The sequence below is a fragment of the Dermacentor silvarum genome, chromosome 4, assembly GCF_013339745.2.
Source record: "Dermacentor silvarum isolate Dsil-2018 chromosome 4, BIME_Dsil_1.4, whole genome shotgun sequence".
Lineage (NCBI taxonomy): Eukaryota > Metazoa > Arthropoda > Arachnida > Ixodida > Ixodidae > Dermacentor > Dermacentor silvarum.
Window position 1 is genome coordinate 21,529,447 of NC_051157.2, and position 23,983 is coordinate 21,553,429.

At 46.6% G+C, this 23,983-nt stretch overlaps 1 protein-coding gene across 1 annotated transcript in view; it reads right to left on the minus strand.

Moving 5' to 3' along the window:
• Nucleotides 1–3,626: 3,626 nt before the first annotated feature.
• The window catches only part of LOC119448352 (anoctamin-7), a 72,830-nt gene continuing 52,473 nt past the window's right edge, over nucleotides 3,627–23,983 (minus strand). Inside the window, 4 exon segments of the mRNA XM_049665153.1 lie at nucleotides 3,627–5,773; nucleotides 8,474–8,554; nucleotides 13,987–14,123; nucleotides 19,432–19,561. Coding sequence (XP_049521110.1) covers nucleotides 5,570–5,773; nucleotides 8,474–8,554; nucleotides 13,987–14,123; nucleotides 19,432–19,561 — 552 coding nt within the window. The 3' untranslated portion in view covers nucleotides 3,627–5,569.

Below are 23,983 nucleotides of genomic sequence, written 5' to 3' on the forward strand. Positions count from 1 at the left end.
AAAGATGATGTACTTATGAAATATACAATCGCACAGTTTTGACACAGTTGAAACAGACAAATTGCTTATTTTGACAAGCTTATACCTCTACTTTTAGAATGTACTTTGTGTGTTACCGTCTCTCAAATAAGCTTAGGCTGCAGGACAATCGTTTAGATTATTAATACAATTGATGCAGTCTTACATTCATAAAATACGCCTGGTCTGTAAGGAATGCTGTAGCAGAGGTTTTCAAGTAAATATTTACTACCTGAGGTCTTTCATTATACATTCAAATATAGGTATTTACTGAGTGCGTGAGGTACTTGAGGACACGATGACTTTAGGAATAGCTATATTTGAGACAACATTTAATATATTTGTTCCATATTTTTAATGTTTTTCCTTATACTGCTGTTTTCTAAGACAGCTGAATAAAACCTTCTTTAACTTAAGTTATTGAGTGAATTTGCGTTCGATAATGACTGCATGTAAGACTAGGTAGTATGTGTTGATGTTGAGCAGCGCTTCCACAATAGTATCAGTCTTTAGTGAGTTTTTGGCATAGCGTGGACGTTTGTTAGCCTTATTTTGAGTGATGCCCCTCATAAATAGCAGTGTAGCAGGTTTCTAATGGAAACTATAGACACACTGAGGCAGAAGGTAGCTGCAGAAGTTCACAGCCAGCCACTCTTGGGTCGCGCGGGGCCCTTTCAAACAAGTTCATTACTTAGGAGTGGTGCCTAATGACATCATACGCATAAAGCTTGGCTGTTGACTCTGCCACCTGAAGCTGCTCAGCAATGCCGTAGTTGTTTTCTCAGGGCCCTCACTCATAATGGCTTGCAGCTGCTAGAGAAAATGAGCCGCCTGAACGACATCTGACAGCGCAGAGCTTATTTCTTGTTGTCAGTGATAATAATTGACCATGAACTCCTGCCATACCCCAAGAGCAAAGGATTTCATGACATTCAAGAAGGTAGCGATCTCGAAATATTTGTGGTCTATTAGGACGGCGTACGGCTTTATCTCTTGTGTCAGACTGGAAGCTGCTACCTTAGAATAAATCTGCTTGATAAGTCTCACAGGAATTAATGAAGACAAAGCTTGGTGCCTAGATTGATAGAATAATATTGTTGACTTCTATGGCGATTCTAAGCTGTGTCCACAAATACCTCGTGCACCCTGTATGGACATTCTAACATTCTATGCCCATTGGAAAGTGATGGCAGCATTCAAGAATCAAACTTGGTAAGTGTCTCTTTTGTTGAATATCTTGTGCGACATGCTGCCACTTTTGCAGAAGTCCTCATTTGCTTGAAATCAATTGTCGCACTCGTGCTTTTTTTTTTTTTTACATTAAGAAACTCGGAACAATTGTTATGTAGCCAATAGTAGGTCCCCTACATACGTTCCAGTGATTGTCATTCCAGTGACCCTTTGTAGTAACGTGATTATTACAGGATAGTTGTGGTTAATACCCAACCATAAGCTAGTGGAGATTGTCACAATTTGTCCTGTACAGCTGATTACATTCTGAACAACATTTCTTGAATGAACAGTGCCTGTAAGGAGGTGTAGTGCAGAACACCAGCACCCTCTTTCAACAAACAGACGTGATGACCTGTCAATTGCCAAACTGTACAAGCCACCATGCATTTGTATAACCAACATGCAAAATACCGTGCATCAAAATAGGTTTGTACATGGATTGGCCTAAATTGTAATGCCCCACATTTTTTCTGATCATGGAATACAAGTAATCACATTGCAATTTAGTTAGCAACATTGATGTTTCCTGTATATATGTGCAAAGTTGCATTGTCTTTAGATTGAAGGCATTACTTCAGCAGCCCACTGAGTCAATGTCACTGACACTGATTGGATTCCTGGTAGTGGAGAGAATGAAGAGAACATCAAAAAGAAAAAGAAACATTTCGCTTTAGGACTGTAATGCCTGTTCTCAGAATTTTAAAAACACAGCGGGCAACCACAATATTTTCACTGGACATTGCTTCCCCATTTGCTCTGTGTCTCTGAATTGGTATTCTTACTGTTTCATCTTTTTGGGCTCCTAAAAGTTGCACTGCAAGGAAGGAGGTTTGAGTGCTTATTAGTAGAGTGGGAACGTGGTTTCCTGTATTACCAAGAGGAAAATTGTGGGGCATTACGTTTCTTTTGGTAACCTTTGTAATTGTTGCATTATAAAAGTGAAACGTTGCAACATAAATGCCAGACGTGGGCTACTTGCAATTGAACATGTTTGGCATGGAAAAGACGCCACAAAGAAGACGGGACAAGGGAGCACTACTACCAACTGGTTTTATTGTCACTTGATCGACACCAATATATATATTTATAGGCACGAGAATTAACACACCAGGGGAAAAGAAACAGTAAAGCACAGAAGCAAGATAGAAATTCTTCCTTTACATTGCCACATGCAATATCATATTTTTTTGGTTTAATAACTTACAAATGTATCACTAATGTGTTGCACTAATGCATTATCACTAATGTGTTATCACTAATGTATCACTAACCTGCTTGTGCTTATATATATTGGTGAAAATCAAGCGGTATTAAAACAAGTTGGTTGTTCGTTGTCATCTTTATGCTACCTCTTCTATGCCCAACACATTCCATTCTGAACACACCCAGCTATTGCAACACCGCAACGTTTTGAAATGGGCTGCTCGCAACTGTATTTCTAATGATGATGGTAACTGTGCAGTGTTGGCATTTCGACTATTTACACAAAAAAAGTACTCATTGAACACATCACGTCATACTTATGATTTAACTTCTAAGGCATCACTGTGAGTATGATGGTTGCCTTAGAACAGAGCTCCAGCTTTGTACAAGCTTGGGTGCCTTCTTGAGCGCAAATATAACAGGAAGGTGCTTGTCTGTGTCACTCTCTTGAAATGCACCAAATGTAGGCAGAATTCCTATTGTGCACACACGAGTATGGCATCCATCGTGATATTGTGGAAGTCTTTGTCAACACTGTGCTTCCGTTGCAGTTGGCAAGTCACAAAAATGGCACAAACATCACTAGGTGTACAATATCTTGTTTCTTGTCTAGAGTGACATCCACTGCATTGAACACTTGAAGTTTACATGGTATGGCAAAGAGAGTAAACAATTTCTCTTGCTAATTCACCACATTAGCACATTCCTCCAACAGAAACTTTGTTGTTTTTCACTTGCCTCATGATCTTTCTATGGCCTCAGAAATTGTCCTCTGCTCCAGACATTCGAGCAGTCTGTAGCACATAGTAGCAGAGCACTTCCCTCAAGTCTGTCTGGTACAGTGGCACCTTATGACAGCATGCTCATGAATAGAACCTGCCATAAGTACTCAAGCTAGATTCTCCACACAACTTAGCATTTTGACAACTTTACTGGAGATTGTGCATACAGTTGCTATAAAGGCATGATTGCAGCTTTTGCAACCATTGGACGGAACTGGCATTTTCTTGCATGAGCAGTTGCACACACTGAACTACCTCATGTGAATTGTCATATAACAGACAGCACTCTGGTCATTCGTCGAGTACTTTTGCAAACATAGCCAAAAAGTTGTTACAGTCTTCAAAGGTCACCGAACACAACAATAAATCAGCTTAGGTAGGTTAGCGGACTGTACTCTTAAAAAATCTATTTACATTTTCTTCTGGAAGATTGTCTATGAATGAAGAAACTTCTCGGCTTGAACTTTATGCCATGACCATGGCAAATGATCCAGCATGACCTCATGAATTTCAAGAAAGTTTCACTTCTTTAGTGCATTTTTATGGTAAAGTCCCCAAAACATTGCCAGTATATTTGCTTTTCCGAACACATGTATTTTTATTCAATTATGTAGGCCCCAGGAGACCCTGTGAAAATTCAAAATAGTATAGACCACTTGTAACGTAACCGCTTATAGTGTAGGACCGGATATAGTGCGGTCTTTTCAGACTCCCGTTAATTTTCCCATAGCACTCCATGTATACGCATACCGCTTACAGTGCAGCCGCGTGAGACGAAATACCGGTTACAGTGCGGCTGCCTGGGAGTACGGAAGTCAGCGGAGACGGCGAACGCGCCCCTCAAACGGGCGCCCCAAGGAGTGCTCGAGGAAGAAAGAGAGACGAAGTGGAGGAGAAGGGCACGTGGTGCGAACGAACAGCCGGTGAGGCTGAAACCAGAACCTTGAGTGCGAGAAAATATCACTGCGCGCATAGCGAGCGAGGGCCACGAAACTGCCAACGCCGGCCGACGCTCGCTTCACGATAACGGCAGTAAACGAAACTTCAGGGAGGGAATGGGCGGCGCCAGCACGGCACGGCGAAGGGCGGACGCGGAGATCGTGGAATGTGAGGGAGGAGGGCGCCAGGGAAGCGGATTTCGCCTCGGCAACTCCGCCGCTTCGGTGTCTCCCCTTGCCCTTCCTTGTAGCTCCCTCACTTTCGACTGTCACCGTGCGCGCCCGCAGGCGCCGCCGCTCCAGCCGGCTCGGCGCCAGCTCCCCGAAGTTTCGTTTTCTGCCGTTGTCGGGAAGCGGCCGTTTGCCGGCGTGGGCAGTTTCGTTGGCCGGCCTGGGACAGCGCCGCTGCTTCCCTCTGCGTGGTAGCCGCAGCGTGCAAGGTCAACACGCGACTAAAAAGTAGAGGAAGCATAAAAGAGAAAGAAGGGTTCACTGTCATTTTCTCACGTGGCTACGGTAGCGTGGCTGAGACGTCGGCACGTACATGCATGTTCCGGCGCAACGCAGAATCGGCGACCTTGCCATTTGAGAGAGGGTGAAATTTCCGCCGCGTTTTTATTTATTTATTTTTTGTTCGCGCGCGACATTGAAGGGTCCCTCCTAAGCTTTCACTCTATGGCGGTGCCGGAGCAATGCCGGTCGGAGGCGCCGCCGCGTGATTTGGTTCGAATTAACGAGATTCTACTGTAAATTGAATGCAAACGTTCTAGCCGCATTCCTCGACTGTCGCATACGCGTGGCGGCTCGGTGCACATGTTTTGCATGTGTGCGGGCCTTGAAAATGGTTGCTTTGGTTATAGTGCGGTACCGCTTATAGTGCGGATATTCGCGACTCTGGTGACTTACGTTATAAGCGGTCTATACACTGTATGTGGTGGCATAGGGGTGCTGGTGTGGGAATCTTAAATTAATGTTGTCAGTTAAGTTTTTGCTGTTTCTAACATGAAGTGGAGTAGCAGCCCAGAGGAAGTTACAGCTCAGGCCGACCTGTCTGCCTTTCTGTAATTTTTTTTTCTCTCTCTCTAACATATGAAGATTCCACTTTCCTTATATCCACAGTCTGTCTACAGTCTGTCCAGTCGATTAGGGGCAGCCCGACAGGTTGTAAGCCCACAAACCGGGGAATCGGGTGCCCGTGACAGCGTGCTGGCACTTCGTGTTTTGTACTGTTCAAGCGTCCATGAGGATGACCGTGTTTCGGCGGCGCCTCTTGATGATAGACGCGGTCCTCTGGAGCGAGGCCGTGGCGAAGGGGATCCACGCGACGGTCCTGAACGAAGTGCTCTCGCAGCAGCTCCCAGTGGTTGGTACCGGTGGTGCTGCCCGGTCCTCGTGTCATTCCTCGCGCGTCAGCGACAGCTTGCGTCGCAGTGGCTGCGCGGCACCGGCCGAGGCTTCGCTAACAGCGTTGGCCGCCGCCGCCATGGTCGCCATGGCGGCTGCACTGCCCGTCTGGGAGGTCGTGGCTACCGAGCCACCGAGAAGTCTGTCTTGTAGCGTGGCCACCTTGGACATCATGTGTGACAGCAATTGCCGCTCCTGCATGCATGCAGTGGTAATGCGGCAAGTGCCGTATGGTACAGGCAAGCTGCATGCGTCTGGACGAAGCGTCATAGCGAAGCTAAGTGCAGGCAGGTAGAGCAGAATGAAATTCCGCGCTGTTCGCGCCGTGTGGAATATTTTTCAAGTAACTTTTCATTACTTTGCCAGGAGTATTAACCTTACCTTCAGAGAAAATTCACGGCAGTATAGGCTTCAAAAGAACAGACTGGTGGGTTAGTTTGTACTGCGTAACTTGAGGTATAGTGCAAAAGGGCATGCAGGAGACGGAGAAGGCGAAAACACAGTGCTGTGTCTTCGTCTCTGTCGTCCTGCGTGCCCTTTTGCACTATATACCTCAAGTTATCTGTGTGGATTTTACCTAAACAAAAAGCTAAATGTAATTATTAAGTGCAAGGAAACACAAGGACAATAGAAAGTACGACGGACACAAGCGCTACTGTCAACAATGGTGTCTTGTACACCGACGGGAACTAAAGTACCTTCCGTACACGACATCACAGGTCACGTGAACCACCCTTACAACAAAAGGACCTTATCTGCCTTACCGTGTGTGTGGCGGCGGCGCCGCCGCATTATATAGTGACGTTAGGCACCGGCACTGCTTATACGAGCGTCGTGTGGCAACTGACCTGTCAGTTCGTGCGAACATGCACGAAATTCTAAACGAATAACACATTCATGTGTAATTGGGTAATCCATCGTGCGCCAATCAATGTTCACTATCGGTCTATCTGACACATTTAGTAGTGTTGAATAATTAAGAGTAACTTTATTACGTTTTCACTGACGCAATGTAGTATAAAAAAATCATGAGCCATATTCCACTCTGTGAAGGTGGATGACCAGCGAAGCTGTTTAGCAAGTAGGCGCGTTGCTCTTCGAGAGTCCGGACTATACGCGGCCTCCCCATTACGACGACAGAAAAGAAGTGAAATTCAAAATTGAGAACGGCAACTTGTCTTTCTAGTTTTTCATATTTATTCGCGTGGACGACGGGACCGCCGCCCCGAGGAGCCGGAGGAAACTAGACACGCGTGACATTTCGACGGCACCGCCACCACGGGAGAGCGGAATGAAAGGAAAATAGATACGCAAGGCGCTTGGAACGCCGACAGAGAGAGGGCGGTGCGAACGTAGACATGGCCGACGCGGGTCGCATGCCGGCAAATCTTTGAGAAATCTTTATTATCTACCCGAGAGTCTACTGATATTGAAACGGTGCCTATTGATAACTAATCTACTCAAAATGCATATCCGAGGGACGCCGACGGGCCAGTTGTGGAAGATGATGACGAACGCGCGCGCAGTGGCACGAGCGCGTTCGCGCGGGACCTGAGTATTTGTTCACGCAGAAGAAAAATTCACGGAACCCTAGCTATAAACACCTTCGCTGTAACAACATTCTAAGGTCTCAGGTTCGTCTAGTTCTGCGAGAACTACATTTCATTCATACCAGTGGCGCACCGACGGGGGGGGGGGGGGGGGTATTACGGGTGTTCTGCCCCCCCCCCCCCCTGAATCCGAGTGAACCCCCCCCCCCCTTACGCGTCCAGCCCCACCAGTCCAACGTGTACCTTCAGTGCTCTGTTCACATTGTCATTACAATTCAGGAGGTGGCTTGAGGTCGAATTTTCCTGATTAACGAAAGCACTCTATCACATGTCTTGTGTTTATGTATATTCATTAACTCTTAAATTGCATTGAGTATAAAACGCTGAAGAAATAAGCATCGTCATCATCCTTGGTGTCACTGTGTTATTCTAATTATTAGGCATTTTATTTGCTGTTGGATTCCTCTGGCGAAAGCAAGGAAATTGCATATTATGCAAAGTGCTTGCTTTCCCCCCACCACAAAAATGTAACCCCCCCCCCCCCGCCTGGCAGAGATCCTGGGTGCGCTACCCATTAAGACGCTGAAATGAAACCGCTCGCTGATAGTGAACGTGCACGCCCGAGAGCAATATGTTCTCGTATAAATGATTCCATGCAACTTGGCATGCCATAAGGGTATGGAGAGCTGTTCAAAGTGTCAGGAAACACACGTCTGCGACAGAAAAATTTAAGAATTAATCGCAGCGGGTGCTTTTATGTATGTATACGTGGTGCACTGATATCTGCCAACGTGTACGATTTTGTGGCAAATTTCCGATCCTTAGCGCTAGTTGACGATCGTCGTACTGAGAAAAATATTTTCAGATTTTTCATTTGCGTATAATTTAGGGCAATATACCAATTTCAAAATGGACAAATACAGTCGCGAGTGATTTTTTATGGCCCATCTTTCGGACCCGTCGATTATACGGACCAAAGCACACGGCAACGACATCAACTGATGAAACTAATGTATAACGGCAAATCGGATCGCCGATAGTCGTTACGTAAATATTTCATTAATTCGTCATTATTTCATGACTCCAGGTGCGATGACATCAATTGCACAATGCTAATGAAACAGGACCGGTTGCTGTAGCGACACACTCTGAATGCAACAAATGCTTCGGCGTCTTGCTTACTTTGCCTCTTGTGAATCAGGCGGGAGCTCCCTATTGCCTGACAAATCGCATACGATAACCCGCACGGCCACAGTTTGATTAATGACCGGCTTTCTTCCTTGTTGTTGTGTGTGTATACCGATCTACCAAATAATGTCCTCTGTGCTCGTAATATGTTGCTCACCTTTGTTTTGGCGTTTTTCACAGCAGCAGGAGTGTCAGGAATGGCGAGGGTGAGGATGAACTTGACGCCGAAAACGAGATGCTGCGCAAATGCACATAATTTACATCAATGTGAGTTGTTCATGCGAACGCGTTCATCATTCTTCATTCAAGGAACACTAAAGAAGAATGATGTTAATTTGTATGAGTACCGTGAAAGGGGGCTTTGTATAAGCCAGAAAAGACGCAAATGCGATAGACTGGGCGCCCACACCTTAAGTTCCTGCTTTCATTGTCATCATAAATTTTGGCAGCGTTTGGTCGGATCTAGTCAATCGTATGTCGGCAAAGAAGGCATATATTGCATCCTGAAAGAACAGAAGGCTTGACCTAGAAAGCTTGAAGATATTTTCCGTCTCCAAAGCGGCCCAAATCGAGAAAATACTTTGAAAAGTGTTGACGTCACACTTACGCACCGGCACTGAGGATTCGGTGCGAATTTCAAGAAAGGCAAGTGTGGCCTTCATTTTTTTCAATAACAAACATTTACACGCCAATTGAATGAAAACGAAGTTCAGAAAGAATAACAGTTTTAACTGATTTAGCGTTGCTCTTGAGTGGTCATCAAAAGTGTCGTAAAAAGAAATTACCGCGGCCGTGCACGACCTCACAATTAAATGACTCCTTGAATTATTCAAAGTTGTAGTGTTGCTAAAACTTGAATAAAACAGTAAAACAGACACATACAAACGACACACATGAGCGGCTTGTATGTTTCGTTCGTATCTACGAAGTCTCCCAAAAGTTTATGCGGTGAGTCAGCAAGAAAGTGGGAGAGAGTGCAGCGGCGCCGCCTTCGCTCTCTACATTAGAAAGGACGCGGATGACTTCAAGTACGAACCGGACTGGTGTATGACATGGCAGAATTTATGCCTGCACTTCTTGCGCAACTAATTTTTTGTGCAAAACGGTGCGATGTGGAGATGGACGAACAGACGAAACAAGGATTCAATATAAAATTTATTGTGAGATTGGCCAAGAATGGTGAAGAAATTTATGAAATGTTGCAAAAGGTTTATCGAAAAGATGTCCTAAACTTAAAGAACTGTGTGTAAGTGGGTCCAGCGTTTTCAGGAAGGCCGTCAGGACCACAAGGATGATGCAAGATCAGAGTTTTCCTCCACCACGCGCGAAGGTGAAAGCATTGATCGTGAGCGTTCTATTGTGCCCTGTGACCGCCGAATTGGTGTTAGAATGATAGCTGAAGCACTTGGTTTGGGAAAGTGTCCGTTCATCAAATTTTGACTGATAATTTGGAAATGAAAAAGGTTTACGCTAAGATGGTGCCGAAATTACTGACTCCTCAGCAAAAATTATACGACCAAAAAAGGCTGCGTTTTGATTGAAAAACTTCAGACGACAGCGATGAATTCTTGCACAGGGTCGTGGACGAAATTTGGATTTAGGACTTCGACAGCGAGAAGAAGTCGCAGAGCACGAAGTGGAAAAAGAAATATGAGCCAAGGCCAAAAGAACTACTTAGCACAACTAACTGCGAACACAAACGTTATAGAATGGGATGATTGCGACGTCTCGACAGTTGTGCGCGCATGCGTCACCGGCCGCCTGCTTGCACGCTCTCATTTATTAAAGTGCACGAACTTGCGATTCCGTGCACACCGTGACGCCCCCGCTCGCGTACGGTCAGGTCAACACACCTCGAGTTTTTGTCAGGTACCTCCAATGTTGGTGAAGTCCGCCTACAATGATATAAAGATATGCGTGACCGAAATCGAACCTCTATATCCTTCAGCGCAGCAGCCCAGTGCTCTATTGTAAGCCACGATCGCGCACATGCTTCTTTCGTACTAAAGTCGCTCTTTGAAACGTCCGGCACTTGTCACGTGCCATTTTATCGCATTATGTCCTCGTGACAACTATCGCTTTGAGAAGCTGTGTTAGATTGCACTGCCTTAGGGATTGGTTTATATTTTTCGTCAGACGTATACTGTATACTAAGTGGTTGAGGTCCGCCTATCTGTACCTGTAGGTCAAGCTATCAATGTAGCTTTCTACTTGCAGGTTCTGAGGCGTCTGAAAGATTGTGCGCACCGCTTGCGACCATTTTTTTTTTTTTTGAAGAGGTGCGCTGGATTCCGCGATACCAAAACACTGCATTGATAGTGCGTGAGTTTCTGGCAGGCCATTCTGTCACTGTGCTGGAACATCTTTCTTCTTCTTTCTGGGGTTTACCTGCCAAAACCAGTTCTGATTATGAGGCACGCCGTAAAGGAGGGCCCCGGATTATTTTTGACCACCCGGGGTTCTTTAACGTGCACTACAACGCAAGCATACGGGCGTTTTTGCATTTCGCCTCCATCGAAATGCGGCCGCCGCGGCCGGGATTCGATCCCGCGATCTCGTGCTCAGCAGCGCAACGCCTTAGCTGACTGAGCCACCCCGGCGGGTGCTGGAACACCCTTCCTACTTGCCGGATTTAGCCCCCTGTCACTTTTTTTACAGCGAAGCTATGGCTAGGATTTGGGATTTTATGGCGTCCCCGCGAGAAAACTCTCCCCTAAAGAAATGTCGCAGTTTCACCCGAAAGGCGAAGCATCAATTGCGATAGCAACTTAGTAGAGAGCTAAACGGAGTAAGGATAGTAGTTTTATCAGCTGTATAAACTTGGACATGCAGCAGCACCAGCAACGCGCAGAACTGTTGTCAACGCCGTCGCCGTTTTGCCCGCGTTTGCACCGAACGCGCGCGGCGTTGCTGACTGTTGCCAGGGCCTCTGGGGGCGGCTCGGAGGTTTTCGACGAGATCAGAACGGGAAACTCGTCGAGCAGCGTCGGAAGTCTTTACCACCTTTTCGCCTCGCAACGTTTTAGGGGCGAAGCTCCTTAGGGTCGAGCCTTGTCCCCCGTCGCGCCGTTGTAGCCACGCTATAGTACTCGCCGCTCCCGCTAGAGGCGCAGCTGTGCTCTCTTTCTCGTTTCCGACGCGCGCGCTCTCTCTCTCTCGTCCGTAGCTAGGGGCGCTGCGGTGCACAAGGGCGTTCGTTCCCGACGCGCGCTCTCTTTCTCTCTCGTTCCCGAAGCGCTCTCTCTCTCTCTCGTCCGTAGCTAGGGGCGCTGCGGGGTGCACAATGGCGTTCGTTCCCGACGCTCTCTCTCTCTCATCTCTAGCTAGGGGCTCTGCGGTGCACAAGGGCGTTCATTCCCGACGCGCGCGCTCTTTCTCTCTCGTTCCCGACGTGCGCTCTCTCTGTCGTCCGTAGCTAGGGGCGCTGCGGTGCACAAGAGCGTTCGTTCCCGACGCGCTCTCTCTTTCTCTCTCGTCCGTAGCTCTGGTTTACCCGAATGATCCCCCGGTGCTTCGCCCACTCATTATCATTGACGTCGTGGATATGCGGTGATTTTTTTATATATAAATACGCATTTGGTGCCGCAGCTAAACGTCGCCTCCCCTCCCTCCCTCCCGTCCCCCCACGGTCTTTCGCGCGACGGAAGAAGTCGCGTTTGCTATCTCTCTCTCTCTCTCTCTCTCTCTCTCTATATATTATATATATATATATATATATATATATATATATATATATATTATATGGTGATTGTAAAGGAGGAAAGACGCTTAATTCTGCAGCCCTTCAGAGAGCACGGCGCAGAACGCGCGTTTGTTCTCCGCCGTGCATTCGCTCCCCGTGAAAGCGCGCGTCCCTCGCGCCCTTTCACTCGCACATACAGCGTCCGGCGCGCGGCGACGATTTCATCGCCGTTGACGTCATACGGAACCTAACGGCGACGGCGACGGTGACGCCGATGGCAGAAATCCTTTTTGAGTGTCCATATAATTGCTATCGCAATAAAAGTGAGAGTGATAGAGCCAACAACAAACGCAAACGCATATCGCCGCTCGCGTCGGAGCTCGGTTTAACGGCCACTTGTGTCTAAAACGATGTCTCTCTGTGAATGTATGACGTAGTGCGTGAGGTAGGTTGCGCCTGAAAAGGTGACCAAGCGGAAAGAGTTGTCGCCTCTCAGGCGCAACCGCGCGAACGCGCTCGTGCCACTGACGCGTTCGTCATCGTCTTCTTTCAATGCTGGCTCCGTTGCCGCTCATTATTCCAGCGTAGAATTTCACTTCTCTTCTGTCGTCGCAATGGGGAGACCGAGTTTACGGGGATATGAGCCATTGCTTAAGGGTGTACGTATGTCGGTCTTACGAGACGAACTGATTTAATAACAGAGGTGATACGCTAATGTGTATGCGTACTTATCGTCACAATGACCACCGATCAGGTCCGGTATTTTGTAGCGATGCCTTTCCGATGCTAATGCTGTTTCGCGGTTTTCGCGCTTGGTCAGTGGTCAGAGCGATGGTCAGCTCACGTTATCAACGGGATCAGCCGGCCGTGAGCGGTGGATGATAAGACTAGTATAGAATAAAGCGTAACGCATCGCTACAAAATACCAGCCCAGGACAATAAACATGTTCGTACCTTTGTTCAAAATTCTGTGTCACCTCTTTGTTGTGCCTAAAAAGCTTCGCTGGTCATCCACCTTCACAGAGTGGAAGGGCTCATGATCTTTTTTTTTTTCCCCACATGCAAACTGGTGTTCCGGGGATGGCATTTCGGAGATGTGAGACGACAATTCAAAAGGAAGTGACACCGCTGCTGAAGCACTTAACAGAAGAGAACTTGCAAGGGTGCTTCCAGCAATAGAAGAAGAGATGGAACCAGTGTACTTTGTCTAATGGGGAGTACGTTGAAGGTGATCACATTGATGTATGTTAAAGTCTGTGAAACATTTTTTTAAACGTACTGCACGAAATTTTGCGACAGACCTCGCATGTCCGCTTTATTTCTTTTGTGTGAACCTTAGCAGCACAAAAAATGCGTGGTTATGTTTTGCCAACGTCAAGACACCTTGAACAAGCCCTTCTCACTGGAGACTAAATACACGGCGACTATTAAATCATTAGCCTAGCACGCTCGTGCAAGGGGACGAAAAGCGAGTACGTGACTTTCCTAGAGACGATGGCCATTTCTTAGGATAGATCAATGCTTACTGATCAGCAGGGCAAGTTAAAAAAATTAATGACATATGTCTCACGAATTTCCTTCCCGAAGATTCTTAATCTACCTACCTCGGTGTCTCAGTGGCTACGTCGTCCTGCTGCTGCGTATAGGAGGTCGCGGGTGCGATTCCCGGCTGAGGCGGAGTGGAAGAAGAGTCGTGTACGCAGATTTCGTTGTACGTTAAAAAAAAACCGAAGCCTTCCGATATGGCGCCGCTTATAACCCACAGTGTAGTTTCGAGACGTAAAACCCTACAATTTAATTTTTATAGTTGTGCTTCTAAGGCTCTTACACAATGCGCGGAGTGACAATGCAATACAATTCTGTAGCATACAAACAACGCGTAATAGATAAGTGAAATATACGGGCGTTTCGGTTCAAGTTCCACTGTGTGACGATTTTTCGGAAGCAAGTGGTGCCCCCTTTTGAAGTCTTTGTCATTTACCACTGACCTCGAATGCGACGACGAACATGAACCGCCTGTAGTCGCTCTTGAGGTTCCTTCCGAAGGTGGAGGTGAATGCTATGAGGAACGCGTTGCTGACGACGCCGCACACATTGATGAAGCCGAACAGGTGGAACCACATACCTGTGAGCGCGTGAGATTCAATTACATTCAAGCATATCCTATAATTGCTACAAGAAGTTCATGTGAGTAATTTTTGGCACAATGTTTTAATTAAAGATGGTTTTAAGGTTCATTTAGCACACGATCGTTTCCCATGTCATCTACCGTCGGGTATCGACATTTTTATGTTAAAACAATTTTGATTATTCAACCGAAATTTATTTAAGTGTTGCGTTTGTTTCTACAAATTTTAGCACCCATAAATACCATGCTTTTTTTTTCGAGTGCTTAGTGCGCCCGTGATAAGGACCGAACATAAAGCTGGCAATTTTCTCCCGGTACTTGATTTGTTTTACTTGCGTGTTCCCTTGGTATGACCGTGCGATATCACGTCGTTCAATTTACTGGGGTCAAACTTGAGCTCGAATCCTATCTGCCCTTTGGTTAGTCAGCAAAAATTTTGGACATGTGACTCATGATTCCGTTGATGTTATGCTCATGTGACATAAAACTTGTGTCATGCGAATACGCACGAACGTTTTCTAATCTTGGATATCAGAAAGCTTTAGTCTTGCTGACAGTAGAAACTTGCAGTAGCAGTGATGAAGCTGGGGTGAATGGACAATCGAAACTGCGTTCATGGTTGACAACTCTCTTCTTGCATGCGCCCAAGATGGTGGCTCGTGAACAGCGCGTAATAAATGCAGAAAAGAGTTGCAAAACTCATCGCCTTTACTTTTTGTAGAAGGTAACGTTTTTCGTAGCCCTGACAGCAAGCATGAAAATTGGCTGTCGATTTTCGTTAAGAAGCACTGATGCGTCTCATTTGATCAGATGGTGACGATGGCAGCTGCGGTTGAAGATGCAAGCATAAGAGAGCTCGCTTTTTATGCGTAGTCGGGGCTTATCTCCACTCCCACCTGTGCCGATCAGCTGAGTGTGTGTGTATGTGTGTGTGTGTGTGTGTGTGTGTGTGTGTGGGGGCGGGGGGTATCTACGCCTAAAAGCTGCCAGAGCGATGTTTCTGCTGCGCCGTAGCAGTTGCCTCACGTGCTATCTGTTTCAATGCTGTGCCCTTTTCGATGGGGGCGACATCCAGAAAACACCCGTTTGTCCCCCACTACGGCGTGTCCCCCACTACGGCATGTCCCCCACTACGGCGTGTCCCCCACTACGGCGTGCCTCATAATCAGATGGCGGTTTTCGCACGTAAAACCCCATAATGTAAGCTTTCTTTAGCCCTTGGGGCGAAACTATCAAATCATTTCTAGCCACGTCTATTTGGCTATTCTGTGGTGCACATGGTTTTTTTTTTTTTGCATTTGATTGTTCGTTAGAACTTCTCTGCTAACTTGATCAACGCATGCACGTACTGGGTTAGCACAGTTTGGAGCCTGCATCCTTGTAGGGTATGGAACGTGCAAGAGAATGGGAAAGCTTGTGTTCTAGTTAGATATCCGGTGTTTCTGAAATCAGTAGCTAAGCAACTGTGTTTTCTAGCGTGGCCTTGATCATCCTTTAAAGAAAAAATAAAGAGAGGGGGGTGCGAAGCAATGGGGGTGAGAAGCGCGTGTTCCTTGCGGCCCACATGAAAACCCTCCTGTTCCCCAAAAACGAGGAAGTCGTTAAAGACTTCCTCGTTCTCTTGCCTTCTGAGATCCTCATAGAAGCGGCGCGTCTTCATCTGCGAACTCAACCGAGACGGCATGTCTGCCGGTCGTGAGCATTTCCTAGTAAGAGCGGCTTGCTGCGGGCTTCCACAATAGATCGAGAGCCTGCCGTGACCATGAAAGAAATGTACACGCGCGCACCACCATGTGTATTTGCTCATGCAGCTGGCGGCGTGCGAGCCCGGATAGGAGACTGCTTGGCCCACGAGGCAAACAATGACTTTCTGTGGGGGAGACGCGTCAAATCGATACCTTTCTTATCGGTGCCGCCGGCTTTGTCTAAGTAGCGCTCCAGAGGTCGTTACGGTGCACAGTCGAGATCTAGCCGGGCACGCGAGCCACTGAAATGCCGTTACCATGACGACTGATTAAGTCATGTTGTGCATCTTTCCTGAGCTTTTTTTTTTATTTGTATTTTCGATGCCTTATTTTCTTTGTGCATTTCTCATTTTGTATTTGACCGGGCGTACGCATCTCCGGAAGAGTGTAGTTGCTCCATGTACTGCAGTGTGCTGCTTAGGTGGTATTGTGCAATCGCGGCCAAATAAAGACAGGGGCGCAGTTTCTCTATCTTGCCCTTATGCTCCGCTAAATTTATAAGGGGTAGCGGATTCGGGGTTCCTTCTAATTGACGTTATATGTTTAACATTGTCTGCCCGTAAATTATCTTTAAACCCCTTTCTTTTCTATCGTAATAAATAGTTTCTATTTGCTACCGCCACCGCGTATGCTGCCAAGTGTACAGAAGCTTTCTCAGTCGTCATTCACTGTGCGACGTGTTTATGTTTATTTCACTAATATCAGTAAGGTCTTACAATGTTACGTGTAAAGCCCCTGTAGTAAAGCCCCTTAAAATTTTTTCATCGAACTGCAGGAAGGAGAAGCAATTGTTGGGAAACGTATTACGCAGACAGTGGTATAAACGCATTAGGTGAACATCTGGACCGGGATATAGAGAGGTGTGCGAGTGAACGGTGGCCCGGCGGAGTTGGTTTCAAGGTTACCACTAGTGCGGCCTGTGTAAAATTAATATTGTCACCCAGGATAAGGACATGGACGCTGCACTCTTGGGACTTGTCGATACATTTACCATTTCACGGCAGCAGCGCGACGACCCAGAACTGCTTCCGCTTATTGATTTCTTGGAAGGCCGAGGCCAAGACGTGCCCCGACTGTTTAGAAGAAGTCTGGCGTCATTTTGTTTGAAGGACAATGTCCTCTATAAGAAGAACTTTTCTCCGACGGGCAGCACCTACTTACTGGTCGTGTCTGCTTCGCTTCGCAATGAAATACTCACAGCCGTGTCATGATGAGGCCACCTCAGGTCATCTGGGCTACACACGAACATTGTCCCGACTGCGGCGCAAGTATTATTGGCCGAAGCTCCCAGCCGATGTTAAACATCGCGTACGCACTTGTCCTGACTGCCAAAGACGCAAAGCGCCACCCGACAAGCCAACTGGTCTCCCATATCCCGTAGATGTGCCGGGAGCGCCATTCGCCAAAATTGTCATGGATTTTCTTGGACCGTTTCCAATATCAACTACAGGAAACAGGTGAATTATTGTCGCCACTGACTACCCGTTCCCGTTATGCGGAGACAAAAGATACCCAGCGGGGAACAGCAGCTGAAGCAGCTCGAATTTTTCGTCGAAAACGTCATCCTTATAGGCACGGTGCCCCAGCGGCAGCAATTACTGACAGAGAAACCGCGTTTCACCGCCGAACTTCTAAATGCGGTTCCTCAAACTCAGCGGCACAGTCCACCGGAAAACGACAGCCTATCATCCATCCCCAGACGAATGGACTTACGGAGCGTTTGAACAAGACACTCGCAGACATGCTTTGCATGTATGTCGACGTGGAACAGAAGAACTGGGACGAGATTTTGCCTTATGTAACCTTCGCATATAACACCGCTCAACAAAAAACGACACGTAGGACACCATTCAGTTCGGTACACATGTCGCGAAGCCACGACAAAGTTGGATGCAATGCTGCCGCACGAGTGCAATGACATCGATGCAGATGCTGAAGAATTTGCTCCAGGTACCGAAGAAGCTAGACAGCTTGCACGTGTAGCGCATCCGCCACCAGCAAGACAAGGGCGCAATGCGGTAGAATCGTCAACACAAATTCGTCGCCTACACACCCGGCGAGAGAATGTGGGTTTGGATACCCATTCGGCGTCGGGGACTTTCTGAAAACTACTAAGGCGATATTTTGGACCATACACAGTTACCCGACGCCTGAACGACGTGAACTACGAGGCCGTGCCAGATGGTGAAACTTGTTCGCGGCGCCACAAGCACCCACTCGAAGTGGTGCACGTGGTGCGCATGAAGTAGAACTTTTCCAAGTGACTAACGTTTTAGTGGCTAGTACATGCATACGCTTAAGTTGTGCATCGGGACGATGCTTCCCTTGGAAGGGAGGCAATGCCGGGTCTGTAGTGCGGCAAAGACGACGACGACAACAAGACATATCGGCACTTGTGAAAAACATAGAGAGCAAGAAGAAGAAGCAGTGACTAGCGCGCGGTATTAAAAGCCGTCCGTTCTTGTTACTGTTCCTGGTTAGAAGTTCGTTTGTATCTCGAGTTTCGTGACGCCACGACAATATATTTAAAAGAGATATAGCCAAATTTCAGGGCGTGCCAATATCCTAATTGAGTATGTGCAGCAGCCAATACGCGAACCTGGAAACCATTCAATAAGAACGGGTGGAGAGCATAACGCTGACTGGTGTTCCATTCACTGTCACAAGAATCTTCGCAGTAGCTGTGATCAACATTGCAATAACAGCGCAAAAGATTGGACAAAGTAAAGCAGTCGCCACAGGTGTCCGTGCGGACACTCGCCTTTTCGCGTATTTTCTGCTGTTATTACACCATTGAACTCCTACGAAATCGTTAAACTTCGTACATTACTGTAGACTAAAAGGATGAAAGAAGCAGTAATTGTGAACACGCGCAGAGGAATTCACTGACAGTCACAAGTGGTCGTACAGTCCAGTCGCCTTCTCTACATACCCCTTTCTCTTACCCCAAGTGTAGGGTAGCCAGCCATGCGCGGCCTTGGTTGAGCTCCTCGTCTTTCTTCCGATCACCACTTTATCTATCTATCTATCTATCTATCTATCTATCTATCTATCTATCTATCTATCTATCTATCTATCTATCTATCTATATCTATCTATCTATCTATCTATCTATCTATCTATCTATCTATCTATCTATCTATCTATCTATCTATCTATCTATCTATCTATCTATCTATCTATCTATCTATCTATCTATCTATCTATCTATCTATCTATCTATCTATCTATCTATCTATCTATCTAAGGTATATAAAAGTGTAATAAAAGAGATAATTAAAAAATCCGCGTATAAACGAAATGCAAAATTGATCTTTCTACCAAAAACAGTTCATAAGAGAGAGAAAAGGAAAAGCAGGGCTGGGAAGCTAATCTGAGCTCCATGAACTCTAGGTTGACCGCGTTGTGCTTGGTTTGCTACCTTACCCAAAAAGCACTCCGTTTTCACAAGAAGCGAGTTGTCAAAGTGCCCTCAGATGAAGCACCAGTAATGAAGTCCGTACCCGTGTCGATATGCTAAGGCAAGCACAGCCCCGCACATGGCGTGGCCGCCAACTTACCGATGTCGTCATCCCTGAATGGCACGGGCCTTCGGTTGAGCCAGAGAAGCCTGTTGCCGTCTATCCGAAGATCGAACATGTTGTACAGCAGCGCCAGGAGTGGTGCCAGCGGGAACGAAGCCGCGAACAGCTGCCATGAAAGCAAAGGTGAATGCCAAGGGTTGAGATCCGGCGTTGTTCGTAGGGCACTGTCAGAGGCATATAGCGAAGTAAGTAAAAAAAAGTAGCGGAAGGACACAAGATGGGCGTTAGACAGTTGCTTCTCAGTCATTAAAGGTTCCTCTGAACATGCTTAGTCTCCTGTCCATGGTTTCTCTCCGGAGGCAGCTCGTACCCCCGTGTTTCACCGTGCGTTAACGTCACTTCGATCTTGACGTCTTCTTGAGAGGATTTGTGCTACTGGCCACAACAAACATTCAGGGAGATGGCTTGCGCAATCACCGTGGTTGAGAACATCTATCCCAGACACGTACGACATACTCAAAGAAAGTTTGTACGATCAGGTACAAAATACTAAGGAAAATTCCAAAAGTACCTGAGTATTGTATAACGTTATGAAAGAGTGTAAAAATTATTTTGTTATACTTTCAAGGTACTTTAGAAATAAACGCGTCATGGTGGCTCAATGGTTATGCCGTTGCGCTGCTGAATATATTGCTGGTTCGATTCTCGGCCAGAGGGCTACGGTTGTACGGGACACCCATTCCAATGGGGACAAAATGCAAATGCGCTCGTGTACCGTGCTTTGTGTACACGATAAAGAACGCTAAAATTAATACGGAGTCCTCCAATTCGGCGTCCTTCATAACCCAATGTGCGAACGCTGAGAAACGCGTCATGCGGCAACCGAGCTCCTCTCTCGCGCTTCTTCTGGACACGCTGCGTTATGTGGTGGCGCTGTCAAGAAGTCCGCGCGGAGCCTCCGAGACGAGAAGCGTTGCGCGCCGGTGCCTTTGAACGCTAAGAATTCTTCCCTCGCTTGCCGCACACCATGGCACATACTCAGGGACCTAAGTTGGCGAGAGCTTCATACCCAGTGCATTCATGACGCAGCGCGCTAAAGCGTTGGCGTGAAAGAGGTTCATTGAACAGCGGCACATACCCAGTGCATTCATGGCGCAGCTCGCTAAAGCGTGGGGTTGCTGTCCTTGAGGAACCTTTGTGACGTGGGTTCGATTCCGCTCAGCATTGGATAAACCTAAGGGATATTTTTAGTCATTGTAGAGTGGCACATTCCTAGCTACCCACGTTGGCGTCAAATACGTTCATTTGAAGAGCGGCGCGCACCTACTGGCATATACCCAGTGACCCAATTCGGCATGAAAGAGATTCGTTGAAGACCGGCACGTATGTACACATGACTCTGTGACCGAAGTTAGCCCGATGGTTGGTTTCAAACTCTGTTCCCTCACTACAGCAGTCCAATGCGCTACCCATTCGACCACGGACTACCCAGTCACCCAGGTAGGCGGGGAAACGGATAGATAGATAGATAGATAGATAGATAGATAGATAGATAGATAGATAGATAGATAGATAGATAGATAGATAGATAGATAGATAGATAGATAGATAGATAGATAGATAGATACTTGGCCCCCGGAAAGTGCGTGGAGTACCTTAAGAATGCCAACAAATTAAAACGCTCCTCGACGAAGGGCACCGAGGGTTCTCTAGTAGTCCACCATGACCTGCGAAGCCTCAGCGATTGCGATTATCAGAGCTAGCGCAGCCAAAAAAAAAAAATGCCTTCAAGCACCTGTCACTTCTCTGGACATTAGCCGCTCGATCACACTTGGTACACGCATTGTGCGTAGACATATATGTCTACAGAATCGTTCCTTGTCACCAGTGGTCGGCGTATCGAGGCGGCTGTTCCAAAAAATGAGGGGACAAGGATGCGAGCTATAGTTCTGAACGAAGCGAGCTATCCTTCACTTTACGAGTCATATAAGGCCTTACGTGTAAGGAACTCGAGCGACATTAAGCTTCTGGGCCCGTATTCACAAAAACGCTCTTATGCACAAACAATCTTCGTAAGGGCAAATGACAGTCTATGGTGATGCTGGACATATTAGCGAAGGCTGTAGGCCAATGGCAAAGGTCTCTTACAAACAAAAACGCTTTATTAATTCGGCCTCCGATTATTTCTGCCAGTTAACTTTTCGCCTCGCAGTAGCAAGGAAATTTTCAGGGACGCGCTGCTCGGAATAGGTGATAAAAACAATCGGAGGACAAGCACATCTTATGAGTTGTGAATGCGAAAGCATTAATGTCCAATTGAACGGCGCTGAGCGGCCCTTCGAGTTTTGCGCTGAGAGTAATGTACCATAGCGGTACGTGTTGCCCGAGATAGCAAGCAGCAGCAGCCTGCGGTGCCAACGCCGCATGCCGCCAATGTGGCGATGCCTTGTCCCCTCACGCAACACATGGCGCGCTATCGTTTCAGCAGGTGTTCCCTTTGTGTCACGAGGTGCAGCTCGTGACGTGGCGTCGCAGCCAATTGCGAAGCGAGTTTAGGTGCCGCTTTGCTGCTACAGATGAAAGACGCCGGCTTTTTCACTCAATGGGCCATTTGACGCTTTCGCATCAAAAACTATCCTTATTCTACCAACACCACTTGCAAGGCACCAGATACAAGAACAGTAAGACAGATACCACGAGCCCTGAACTAACAACTGAAATATTCTCTTTTTTTTTTCTTTGCTCAGGAGAACTCGATACAGGCAGAAGCTGTCGGTGTGAAGAGCATTGCCAGAAGCAGCAGCACAAAAACGAAAGATCGGGCCAGTCTCTAACTGGAGCTGGGGCATTGCCAGAAGCAGCAGCACAAAGAACGAATGATCTGGGCGTCTCTAAACTGAGGGGGGCATCGCCTATCACCGTACAAGGACAGATAATTTATAGTTACGTAGGAATTGCAGAGCCTTATCAAGAAAGCGCGAGAGAAAGAGCGATCACGCATTTGTGTTGCAGCTTTAATATTTCTTCAGCTTCTTAAGTTCCGCGCGCTGTTTTGTCTTGGTTTCTGCTCACGATCGTTACAATTATCATAGCACTGGCCCTTACTTACAATACCTGCTATGAAAGGCCTGATTTCCTGATACGGCACATTTTACGTTGTAATTATGTAACGGCTTGTTTGTTTTATACACACTTTTTAGAGGTCAAGCAGACGGAACAGATCACCTCTTCACTGCCAGGTACAAACCGAGGAGTGCAGCCATACCTAACATTAGCATCGGGATTACCTTGTCGACATGGACCCCTTAACCAATTCGGCCCGCCCTAATGCAATTATTATTATTATTATTATTATTATTATTATTATTATTATTATTATTATTATTATTATTATTATTATTATTATTATTATTATTATTATTATTATTATTCATTGGCATCACTTTTGAAATGGGGCGGTTACAAGTCACTTAGCCTCTTGAGCGGATCAGGTAATTTATACAGGCTTATCAACCTATAAATTCGCCTACATCTCCTTAAAACATCTAAGCCTAACTTCTGCAGTTACCATGCCTGTAGTAGATCCGGTCTCATCAATCTCTTATGATTTTTTTCCCCATCGATACTCCAAACGGCTATTATTTACCTCGACTGCTAGCTGACCGGTTAAACCTTCCATCTGCTTCAAGTCTCAGCGCTTCTGGATGTTGTACGTTACCTGCGGGTCTCACTTGGTGAATACCTTCGCATTCCATTGGGATATGTGCTGAGTCGTCTCCGGATTTTCGCTGCAGCAGAGACATGCCCAATCTTGTTGCGAATATTTGCTCCAATATGTTTTCGTGCCTACGCAACCAGCCCGAGCCTCAACTATAGCAAGGCTTGTAGTAGCCACTAAAAGGCAACTAGTAGCCTTTTGTATTATGGTATGCACTTTCCTTCTTAATTTCTTTCTTGCCATTCTTGTGAATCTTCATGGTCATCTTTGTTTCCATCCTTTGCATTCAATATACTGTCTTTTTTCCCCTCACTTTCTTTTTGATGACTCCGGATGGTATATTTACACTTTCAATTCCCCTGTTTACTCTGTATCGAGAAGCGTTGCGCGTACAAACGGACAAACACAGGAAAAAAGACGTAAACGGATAGAGCGCAAAAAGGTGTAGGAGAAACATTCATAAAAGAACCTCTGTGTTAGACAGGTAGTTTAGAAGAACTTCTTGCTGGGCGAGTTGGTGCATATCTGTATCGGGAAGCGTTGCGCGCGATACAGCTATGCACCAACTGTGTTTTTCCTGTATTTGTCCGTTTGTACGCGCAACGCTTCCCGATACAGCTATGCACCAACTCGCCCAGCAAGAAGTTCTTCTAAACTACCTGTTTACTCTGTTGGCAACTTTCATGAACTCTTCCTCCATTCTGTGCCCACGCTGTTGAGGTACAGATATTCGTGCATTTTAGCCGGTCATTTATTTTCACCCATGTGCCTGAGTCTTCATAACTATCAGAAGAAAAAAAAAAAAAACGCCAGTGCTTATCGCGGAAAAGTTTTGAAACCATAATCTCCATAAGTTTTCTTTTTTTTTCT